At 37.9% G+C, this 12,761-nt stretch overlaps 1 protein-coding gene across 1 annotated transcript; it reads left to right on the top strand.

The window, feature by feature from the left end:
• The first annotated feature begins 652 nt into the window (after positions 1–652).
• LOC107677093 (uncharacterized) lies at positions 653–1,300 on the top strand. The gene has a single exon (XM_016471892.1). The coding sequence runs from the start codon at positions 653–655 to the stop codon at positions 1,298–1,300; it is 648 nt and encodes a 215-aa protein (XP_016327378.1).
• Positions 1,301–12,761: the final 11,461 nt, after the last annotated feature.

Here is a 12,761-nt window from a genome sequence, read left to right as displayed (position 1 = left end):
AGACTGTGAATGTGCATAAAGTTTTGTCTGCTTTAAGAAAACTAAAAGAAATTAATTCAGAGTATAAATATATTATTATAAATGGTACAGTCTCAGAAGAAGAAGTGTTTAATCAGCATGAACAATGTACAAATGAATTCAGTGATCCTAATGACAAAATGGATATTGAAAGCAGCAACCGAACTGACAACACTGAAGGATCGAGCAATGAAAATGAACACACTGAAGAACAGCCCCCTGGTCTTGCATTGGATACATGTCTTCAGCCCCCAGATCTTGGCCAGCACTTGTTGTCCTATGAAGATGGAATATTTTGTATTGCCCCAGCAGAGAGAAATACACCTATAAATATGTTTAAGATTCCTAAATTATAATCTTTGGCTTTCCCAGTGCAGTTTCCAGAATGTATGAACAGCATTGATGAGCCTGCCAGAGCAAAACGTGTCTCCCCTAGCAGATACTTTAACACAAGATTGTTCTCTGTTCGCGATACAAACTATATCTTCTTTGCTCAGTTTGTCACTGAAATGCACATGGCCACATCTAGTTTGTCTGTTCAGCTGAGGAAAGCAAAGCCCATGACCCGTGATGGACGCAGAATAAACTGTTCACTGCTGCAAGACAAACAGGAGTTAGAAAAGCTTGTGAATTCATGCAACCATTAAGAGGGACTCCAGCATACTGGGAGAAAACTCTGCGTGACTTGTTTGCTATGTTGAGACAACTGGGCACTCCTACATTTTTCTGTACGTTTCGTGCTGCTGAAATGAGATGGCCTGAAATCATAACTGCTATTAAAGCACAACAAGGTGAAAGTGTGAACTTCTCTGAATTAGACTGGTCTGAAAAATGTGAAATCCTGAGAAGTAATCCAGTCAAAGTAATGCGAATGTTTGAGAAACGAGTTGAAGCCTTAATGAGAGATCTAATCATGTCACCTGCTCAACCTATTGGTGAGGTTATTGACTTTTTTTATAGAATGGAATTTCAACAACGTGGCTCTCCGCACATTCATTGCTTATTTTGGGTGAAAGAAGCTCCAGAATTTGAAAAAGATCAAGATCAGGATGTGTGTGATTTCATTGACAGATACATCTCATGTAAATTACCAGACCCAAACAAAGACCCCGAACTGCACAGAATTGTAAGCGAAGTACAGGTGCACAGTCGTAACCACTCAAAGTCCTGTAGAAAAAACAAGAAACACTGCAGATTTGGATTTCCTAAACCACCCATTAACAGAACCACGATAACCCGCCCCAGACCTCCTCCTGTAGATGAATCACAAGACCAAGATTAATCAATAGAAGACAGAGATCATGGTACCGTTAAAAAAGCTAAAGCACAACTTCAAAAAGTGTGGGATCTATTGAATGACTCCACTCAATATTTTGAAAGCACTGAACAACTGCTTCATAAAGTCAACATGACTTATGAAGAGTATGATAATTATACTGAGGTTCTGTCTACATCAAATGTAACAGTTATGGAGAGACAACCACAGGACTGCTGGGTTAACGGCTATAATCCTTTGCTGTTAAGAGCTTGGAATGCAAATATGGACATACAATTTATTCTGAATCCTTACAGCTGTATCATATACATTCTTTCATACATTTCAAAAGCTGAACATGAGATGAGCAATTACCTAAACAGAGTGATAAAAGACACAAGCCATGATAACCTGTCTGATCGTGAGTGCATGAAGCAGGTCATGAATGCCTATTCAGAGAACAGAGAAGTCAGCGCTCAAGAGGCTGTCGCTCGCACATGCAGTCTGAAATTGAAATCGTCATCATGCATTGTTATATTCATACCCACTGATGACAATGCTGTAAAGATGAGTTTACCAATGAAGTACTTGCAGACCATGGATGATGACGTAGAGAATGTGTGGATGACAGGATTACCAGACAAGTACAAGGCCAGACCAAACAGACCTGAATTTGAGAACATGTGTATGGCTGAATTTGCAAGTGAATACCGCATTGTTTATGGAGGATAGACAAAAGGTAAAGATGTTTTGCCACTTCAAAACAATATGGGACACATACAAAAAAGAACAAGGGGGAAACCTGCTGTTATTAGATTTGCTCATTTTTCACAGCAGAAAAACCCAGAAAAGTTCTATGGAACACTTCTAAAACTTTATCTACCATATCGCAGAGATGACCAGCTTAAGACCCCAAGACTTCCGACATATGCATCATTTTATGCATTTGCTTCAGTAAAATTACCAGGCACTGATGAACTGCAACGTGTGTTCAACATTGTAAACGAAAACCGTGAAAAATACGAAAGACATAATGAGACCATAGTAAAGGCAATTGAAGATTTTGAACAGAATGGTCCAATTGAAGATGCATGGCGTACATTGGCACCAGCGAATGAACTAATCCGATTGGAGAGCATTATGGAACGTGAGCCTATTGATCCTAATGAAGTAAACGAGCAGGATGAAATTCCTGAATACACATCATCAACCTCTCTCAGTAACACAGCTATGCCACTCATGGAAGTTGCCCAGCTGAATCCTGCACTGATTCGCAAAATGTATCAGAGCTTAAATCAAACACAGGCGTCTATATTTTATGCTGTGCGTGATTGGTGCAAAAGATGTGTTTCTGGTGAAAAACCACAACAGTTTATGTATTTTTTAAATGGAGGTGCCGGAGTTGGTAAGTCACACGTGATAAAATGCATTTTTACAGAAGCAACCAAAATCCTGCGTAGGCTTCCATGCACACGAGACCATACAGATATTTCCAAGCCAACCATTCTCTTAACTGCGTTCACAGGTACTGCTGCCTTTAATATCTCAGGTAAAACACTTCACTGTCTTCTGAAACTACCAAGAAGCTTGAAGCCTCCATACCAAGGCCTGGGAAACATTTTGGATGAAATCAGGGCAGACCTCTCTAATGCACACATCTTAATTATTGATGAAATATCTATGGTGTCAAAACAGTTGTTTGCCTATGTGAACTGGAGACTGCAACAGATTAAAGGAAACCAGAAGCCTTTTGGTGGATTGTCCATACTAGTTGTTGGAGATTTCTTTCAACTGCCGCCGCTAGGAAGAGCTAAACCACTCTGTGTGTATGAGGACCATGTGCTGGACTTCTGGAAGGATCAGTTTCAAATGATAACACTGACGCAGATCATGAGACAGAGAGATAATCTTGCATATGCTGAGTTGCTGAACAGGCTAAGAGTGAAACAGAAGCAGGACAAACTGAATGATGCAGACAAGTGCATGTTAGAAACAGTCACAAGATCATCCTCTGAAGAATGTCCTATTGATGCATTACACGTCAATGCAACCAATAAAAGAGGTTGAAAACCACAACATTGAAGCCATATCTTTGCGCTTTTCAAATATTATTAATATTGATGCAGATGACTACAAAAAAGACCCACGAACAGGTGAGATGAAAAGGCAAGCTGCCCCATGTAAAGGAGACAAATGTGACCTTCTCGACACACTACATATTGCTATTGGTGCACGAGTGATGCCAACCAGAAATACTGATGTAGAAGATGGCCTAGTTAATGGTACTTTTGGCAACGTGGCAAAAATAACAACTCGAAACCGAGACACTGTTTCATATGTGCAATTAATTGGTCTGCATTTGGATAATGTAAATGCTGGACAGAAATATCGCAAAAAAGCACCTGATGGAGATGACAGCATTGTCTATATTGAAAGGTCAGAAGAACCAATCAAAATAAAGGGTACAGTTCGAAGACAATTCCCCATGAAGCTTGCTTTTGCATGTACTGTTCATAAAGTGCAAGGCATGACTACTGATTCTGCTGTTGTATGTCTGAAACGCATATTCGAACCAGGCATGGCATACGTTGCACTCAGCAGAACAACATCACTCAGCGAATTGCACATTACTGACTTTGATGAAAAGAAAATTTTCTGTGATCCTGAAATAAGTTCGTCCTTGGAGAACATGCCAAAATCTGACATTCGTAATGTTCAGACCATCCTACACATACTGCAAGAGTCAAGTCTTAATTCATCTCTCAAAATCATTCATCATAACACAGAAGGACTGCAGTGCCATATGGATGATTTAAAATGCCACCATGAGCTACTATTGGCTGATGTTTTGTGTTTCACTGAAACACATTTGTCTGGCTCAGCTGTTCCTGAGTATCTCCAGCTGGATGGTTACACTATGTACAAACGAAACAGAAGTGTATTTTACACAAAGTATTCGGATTTGGCTAACAGAAAAGGTGGTGGTGTGGCAATGTATGTGAAAAACAACTTCAAAGTTCGTCCTCTGATGTATATACAGAATGTTACAGACTTGGAATGCTTGGTTTTAAAGGTAGAAGCTCCTAGACAAGCTCTTATTGCAGTAATCTACAGACCACCAAATTACAACCTAACAGAGTTTTTGATCAATCTGAATGCGCTTTTGACATCTCTGGAGGTCTTTGATTTCAAGCCTGTTATAGTATGCGGAGACTTCAACGAAGATCAGTTGTCCGGTGGCAACAAACCTATTCTACATTTATTTCAAGAAGATTATACCCAACTTATTAACTCTGGGACAACAGAAAACAATACTCTTCTGGATCCTGTGTTCACAAGTGGCGCACACTCGCATGTCAGGGCAGGTGTACTACAGACATATTACAGCTATCATGATCCTGTGTATTGTATTTTAGAATAGATGCAATGATTTTCTGGAAAAAAAAAAAAATAATAATAATAATTTTAACACTTCTGTAAGATAAGTATATTATTTTAAGTAACAATGTTACAGTCCATAAATACAAGTCATATCAATAAACTGTTTACTTATGTGTCTGTTTCTTGTGTGCATGTGTGTGCGTATGTGTTAAACAGAGAATGTGTGTGTGAATGTGTTAGATAAGGAATTAATGGAGAGTGAGTGTCCTTTCCAAGGATTGCCACCTTGACGTGGTGGAAAGGCTTGCGTGTTCCAGTGATCCCAAGAGGTTCCAGACTAAGTGCGATCCAAATGGTCATTAATTCAACTAAATAAAATGTTTTTAACATAATTACTTGTTTGGTTTTTTTTTGTCTTTCTTAAGTCATTCAGTCACCATGATTGCTCATTTACAAAGCTTTTAGGTGTAGTTTATGTATGCAGAGTTCTAAACTACACGATTAATTACCTGCTGTTTAATTTCTGACATGATTAGTCAGTTTTTTTTTGCCTTTCTTAAAGTATGGACAGTAATAGCGTTAATCTTTAAACAAATGTGCATTTTACACATAGTACATATCCTGAAACCAAGGAGTACAAAAGTTTTTTTTTTTTTTTTTGTTTGACATCATTACATTGCATAGAGTATAAAAAATAAAGTAACAAAAAAACATCGCCAGACAAACAGAGTTGGCTAGCTGGATGCTAAATAAGTCATAACATTTATTGTTTTCCCTGTTTGTTATTTGTTAATTGTTTGTTATATTCACTAAAGTCAAATATATTGTCAATACCATTCAAATAAAATAAAAAATGAATGGTCTATCAGTATTTAGGAGATTACAGTTTTTGCAGACTTATTATATTGGGCTTTATTAAAGTTTATTAAAATATTATGAATTTCTATGCATTTTTAATGTAAGTTTAATGAAACATTTTCAGTCTTTGAACAGATCTTGAAGAATTTGCTATCCTGTGGCTCCCTCGTGTGGACAACATTAGCATTATGGCCTTCATCTCTGAACAACATTAAGATGAAATGGCCAATATTATTTGAATGAATACAAATGTTTAATGATTAATTTACTGATAATATACCCACATTAAACTCGAATTTACTGATTCTGTATCTTATTTCATGCACTAAGAGTTTAATTTTCGACATGCATTTTTAAGCAGTGATGATTGATTATGTGACTTGTGAAATGTTTTTTTTTTTAACAATTATAATATATAAACAATATAATGATGAAAAAAGAAAAGCTATTGTTTTCATAATATTTTGTATAGACACTTGTTATTTTGTATTGTAATGAAGGATTTTATGACAACAAAAATTGTCATTACTACAAATTAAACACAAATTTAATTCATATTGTTTTTCAATAGGTCAAGCACCTTTTCATAAATATGGCTGTTTCCAAAGTTTTTTATTTTTAGGATTTACATTTCAAAAAGTAAAAGACAAGTAGGCTACTTCAAGCTTTTTAAGCAGCTTGTACAAACCCTGGTAATTTTTGTTATAGACCGCTGTAATTGTCTATTCTAACAAACAACTTTATTATGAAAAAAAAAAATTTAGATATCAATTAAATTGCGCGATAAACAATTAGCAAACAACAGTATAACAGAGCAGGTTTTAGGTTTGTAGATGTTTAGATGCAGAAATGGAAGAATCCTAAAATATCATTGAATAGTTTTTATTAAACAGTGATTCTTGTTAGAGCAATTAATAAATAAATAAATACATAAACGAAGCCAAGACAAACGAATGATATTCTAGGAGGAGTTAGAGTTGATAATTTTAGTCTCAGAAGAATAATAATAATAATAAGTTTAAATAGCATTTCAGTAAGTTGGCTTTCTCAAGCCAACTTAAGTTTAAATACAACATCAGTAAGTTGGCTTTCTCAAGCCAACTTAATAATCACTATACGTTTATGTAGCATTTCAGTAAGTTGGCTTTCTCAAGCCAATTTAATAGGAAGTTTAAATAGCATTTCAGTAAGTTGGCTTTCTCAAGCCAACTTAATAAGAAGCTTAAATAGCAGATCAGTAGGTTGGCTTTCTCAAGCCAACCTAACTAAGTAACTAAGCTGTTTTATGGATGGTAACTGTAATATTATTACTTAAATCTTATTAGTAAGTAGTTACACTACTAGTTACTGCAAAAAGTAATATTAATACAGTAACAAGTAACAATATTAATAAGTCACTAGTAACTAGTTACTGCCCAACACTGGTGGCAATACACTTAGCTCACAAGGTGAGACAAAATGCAGATACTTGGTTCACTAGAACGAGACAATGTTTTAATACTTTAAGAAATTTTCAAATGACAAAATATTTGTCTTTTAATCACAAAAAGTAAAACAATGCAGTTGTATTTTGAAATGTTTTAACTAATCTAGTTCTTAACTAATGATTATTTTGCTAATCAAGTAATTAGATTATTTTGACAAATGAGTAATCTGATATTTTTAGTAATACAAATAGAACTAAGGGGAAAACAGGCTTTAATATGACTATATTTATACATAAAGTAACGATGAGGCAAAAATAATTGGCCTCAAAGTATTAAAACCAAGTACATGGTTTTATTAAACAACACTGTTGAAGCAGCACTATGCAACTTTTTCTGTGTTCAAAATTTGCAAAATGTATATAATGAGCGAGTACATCATGAATTCATCTTCCAAACCGCGTTTTTGTCTTATTCCGAATCACTACGGTACACTTATAATAAGTACTTATATTTGGACTATTGTAGCCTGGTCGGGTCATCACCGCTGCGGAGTAACACATACCTGCGTGAATCGCCATAGACATAAACTTAGAGAAGTAGCTCCGGTTGGAATGTTCTTCCGCGGGATGTGTGCAGTTCTGTTTATTAACCGCTAGAGCGCCAAAAGTTACATAGTGCTGCTTTAAATACACAATGTAATGCCTATATTATAACAAATACCTGCAGAGGGCGCCAACGGCCTGGTGATGTTTTGTGTGATTCAACGTTTAAATACATTTAATTTTAATATTTGGCCACATGCAAAGTCAGACATTTTTATTTTGAAATCGCAATGTACAATAAATCGCATATTTAGAAATATGCTGATGTATTCTCCTGTGTTGGCATAGGTTTAAATGATTTACGTTACAAATCAAGTGATTTTTCCCAGATGAAAGCAACCCAAACTCACCGCATATGCAGAGGAAGAGTTTAGCCCCTTTCACACATACAGTCTTCATTGGTAAATTACCCTTAAGAGATAATGTGTGAACATGACCTTTTCAAAAATCCCGGTAACTTTGTACTGGCAATAATATCATTCTTATGTAGATGATGTGATTACTCTGAGCTGTTTACAAAGCTCCGCCGCTTTTTTAATAGCTTTTCTATGTAAATATGGCGCTAGATGGAAATCTTTGACCATTGCGCCTCGCAGCTTTTTCCATGTGTCACGCTCGAGACCCAGGCTTCTTTTCCATTTATCAGCTAATGTCATGTTTATAAGAGCAAAAATTTCTGATTGGCTAGTAATGTTAGTCTGGTTGAGAGTGAAAGCTGTGTTCCTCTCATACATTGGTAGGCAAACTCATGAACTCGAACGTGATATCAACAAGTGTTTTTAAATGTAGGACGACTTTTTTTTCCCCCGCAGCCAAACGCCGCACGCCTGAGATCCGGCACGATGCCGGAGAACTTTAAGCCCTGCTACTGCCTTTCCTTTTGCATTTAAATCTATATTACAATCAATCCTGTGGTTCATAAATAACTTTGTTTTCCTACCTCCACGAGTGCCGTCTATTATTGCCTTGTTTATCTAAAAGTACTCTTTTCCTTTAAAACTAGGCAACAAGCCATATGTGTTGACTGTGAAAGACAGTATACTTTAATTATATGCATTTATGGTGCAATTGCTACATTTTCGTTTTCATATTTACCGCAAAAAATGCGCTGTAACTTTAATTCAGCGCTTGCAGCGCAGCAAACCGTGTGCAGTGTGAATGCTTTAATCCGTTAACATGAGCGCAGAAAAAAATACGCACCACATACGCACTGCAAACGGAGTAATGTGAACCTGTCGTTATGTGTGTGCGCTGCGAGTGTGCATGTCTACACGGTCTACAGGAGCGCGCTAAATGGTTAAACACTGGCAAGAATTAAAAAGTAATGCAATTTATAAACTTTAGTGACACTGCCTCGATTGTGCAAGTGACAATTCCTTTGTCAACTGTGCAGCGTGTAGCTCGCTTATAGACAGACGCGATGTGTGGTGATTTGAAGCCATTTGCGTATTTTGAGAAAGAGAGAGCGTGCGTGGTGATTCACTCACGCTGTTTGTGAAATTACGTCTCACACAAGGTTTTCAAATTACTTTATAAGTTATTTAATGAAGAAATATGAAAGTGAGTACCTCACCTTCAGCATTATAATTATTTCACCCGCGCCGGACAGAGACTGAGATGGTGCAGCTGCATGTCGTGCCAAACCAATCACGGCAGGCACGTCATCAGCTTGAGATCGTTTTTTTGAGATCAGCCTTTTTAGAGACCGCCGATCGAACATCCCAACATGATTATCGGCCGATAATGATCGGTAGCCGATCAATCGGAGCACCCCTACTTTTCTTTACACATATGATGTTAGTTGTTGGCAGTTTAAGGATGGTACTATGTGTACATGATGCACTAGCACTCTCATTTGATTTGCTTTTTTAAATTAAAGTATTTTAGACTTTTTTTAAGCAGGTCCTCAACCCAACCACATGCTCCACTTTACCACAATGGTAACTCGCACAAAATACACCAATAGAAAGTATTTTAAAATGCCCACATAATAGAGCATTAAACATGAAAAAGTCTCCCTATTATCACATTTTACTAAAAAATGCATAAAATAACACTATTTCAAAATTTTCTCTCCCCATATCCAGTCCTGTGCAAAGCATGATGGGAAGTGTAAAACTTATTTTGAGGTACTTGATAGAAACATTCTTTCAAAATGGAAACATTGAGTTAAGCCAAAAGGCAACCATTTCAAGTCAGTTTAACAAGATGCAGTCATGTTTGAATGACAAACCTGATATATGGTGTTAAATCAAAAGGAATTGTTTAAATAAAGTGAACAGCATCAAAAAATATTTTTTTTGGAGTGTACTGTGACTACTACCTTCGACAAGAGCACACAACCCTCTTTCAAAATAAAATACCCCCTAACAAATAATTAGTAAAAATAAAATAAAGTAAATAACTAAAATGTATAATCTGGTGTAACAACATACCCCTGCTACATCCACCCCCACTGTTTTACACCAGATTATGAATTACATACAAAGTCTTAGCAAATTAACAATGTCACTTATTCTGAGATCACATTAGACATTCACAACTATCTCTTCCGAGATTAAGGAAACCCAGGGGTAGCTAATCCCCAAATTACCCATAGGAAGGGTACACATAGTTCCAAAGGGTATTACATAGTGCAATACATGACATCAACAATTGTACATCAAAATATGTAGTCAACAAAAACAAAACAAAACAAAACAAAAATGTTCCAACAATTTATCAACACTTAATTTTCATTCAACCCTTTAAATTTCATGAATTACATGTTCTCTCTGTGTAGACATTGACTGTATAAGCCTGTTAACTGGCTTAATGAGTCTCCCAAATCTTGACCTAAAACCATCTTGACCATTTGATTCTCTTACACTCTTCTGATCTTGCTCACTTGACACTGTCATAGGAGTTTCTGTAACAGCTGGATTATCATGCTCATCAATTTAGGAAGCACACTCATCACTCAGAACTGCTGATACAGAAGAATCATCAGACACCAATGAACATACTGACAGAACTGCACTGGGTAAATTGTCTGAAATTCTCTTATGTACTGGTACTCCGTCCATTTCAGTGTTGCAAATGTAAAAATCTTCTTTATGCACCAAGAGCTTGTAACACTCTAAAGAGAAAGGAAAAAATGAAATCGCATCATATGATCATTAAGATCGGGCCACCCAACGAGAAGTTCGATCTTTACTCTGAGTTTAATTATCTTCATCACAAAAAGCACAGACAGTGGAATTCTCAACACTGTCATATTTATCACTGCTTTCATTCCAAGTTCCACAGGAAGTTGACAGGCATCAACAGATTACGATGTACCGTCTTGATTTGACCAGTCCCAGGGTTTCTTATCTTATACGTGTTCAAAGTGTCACTTTTGCCCGTTACAACATATACCACCCTCACCCACCGGTCTGGTAACTTCCTTTTTCCACGTTCCCCCTTATTCACAAGAAGTACTCTGTCACCCAACTCAAAAAAATGCCCTTTTCCTTTACGGTCATAATACTCAGCTTGTTTAGTCTGTTGCCGTTTGGCATGTTCTTGAGCGACTGACATTGCTTCCCTCAAGTCTTTCTTAAGTGACTGAACATACTTGTGAACATCAACAGTCTCATTATCCAAGATAACACTTTCAAACAGGACATCCACTGGTAATCTTGGTGTTCGTCCAAACATCAAGAAAAACGGTGGATACCCAGTGGTCTCACGTCTTGTACAATTGTACGCGAAAGTAAGAGTGTTCAACAACTGCGGCCACTTAACTTTGGATCTCGGAGGAAGCGAACGGATCATATCACCCAGGGTACGGTTAAATCTTTCCGTTTGTCCATTCCCCATGGGATGATATGGAGTGGTGTGCGATTTTCTCACAGCAGACAATCTCAACAGCTCAACCATCAAAGAGCTCTCAAAGTTAGTACCTCTGTCGGAATGTGTGCGACCTGGGATAAATGCAGAAAAACTTGTTCCACAAGACACGCGCAACTGCTTCTGCAGTTTCTTCATCACAAAAAGCACAGACAGTGGAATTCTCACAACGTGGCCCGTCCGACTTGTTGTTAGAATCCTCCGCTGACCAAAAGTCAAGGCACACCATTTCTAGCGGAGCACTTGTCTGAATTGACACGAGTGGAGCCCTTGCCTCAGGTCTTTTACTCAAAATGTACCTCTCACACTCATTAACGTATTTCTTGATGTCACCCTCCATAGACTCCCAGAAGAAACGCTGTCTGGCCAACCAGAGGGTGCGATGCTGACCGATTACCAGCGTTATAATGCACACCCTTCAGGACAGTACTTCGAAGAGCTGTTGGCACAACAAACTGGTAAGTCTTTTTCTTAGACACTGGGTTCTTTGAGATTCTATAAAGAATACCCAACCTCAAGGCAAGTTCTTTTAGATTCATACACTTTCTCTGCGAGAGGATCGTCTTCCTCTCTCCACAAAGAATTTCACTCTGTCAATCACAGGATCTTGACTTTGCTTTTCCAGCAATTCATCTTGGGTAAGACTACCAAGTTGACTCTGCTCTACGTCCGCCAAGCTCTCTAAATGCTGCACATATGCCATACTCCTAATGGCTGCACCATGCTCCCAGTCCTGGTGAGATTTAAGAACAGCTGACAAATCTTGGTGAGAGACTTTCCCAGTAAGGTAAGTGGACCCTACATACACATTTCCGCCTACATTTGCAGGCTCTGACAGCCCATCTACCACTTTGCCATCCACACGTTCACACGAAAGATGGAACATGTCCTGCACCTGCTCGACAGCTACAGACTCTGCCTCATGCAGCAAAATGTCGTAAGGTGTCCTCGTCAATCTGTGCAAAATTCTCGAAGTCGCAAATGGTTCCCTGCTTAATGCATCTGCCACTATATTTTTCGGTGCGGGGATTTACTGAATATCAAAATCGTAAGGCGCCAGCTTCGCTACCCACCTTTGTTCACATGCATCCAGCTTGGGCTTCGTGAGGATGTACTTGAGTGGGTTATTATCAGTCCACACAGTAAACCTGTGTCCCAGCAGCCAGTGACTGAATTGATCACAAATTGCCCACTTCATCGACAAAAACTCAAGTCTGTGTGCTGGGTACTTCGACTGCGCATGATTTAAAGACTTTGACCTGGGGTAGACTACCAAGTTGACTCTGCTCTACATCCGCCAAGCTCTCTAAATACTGCACATATGCCATACTCCTAATGGCTGCACCA

This window comes from Sinocyclocheilus anshuiensis, unplaced genomic scaffold (assembly GCF_001515605.1).
Source record: "Sinocyclocheilus anshuiensis isolate Anshui unplaced genomic scaffold, SAMN03320099.WGS_v1.1 scaffold1773, whole genome shotgun sequence".
Classification (NCBI taxonomy): Eukaryota; Metazoa; Chordata; class Actinopteri; order Cypriniformes; family Cyprinidae; genus Sinocyclocheilus; species Sinocyclocheilus anshuiensis.
The sequence above is the reverse complement of the archived record's forward strand: the minus strand, read 5'-3'. Positions and strand labels throughout refer to the sequence as shown.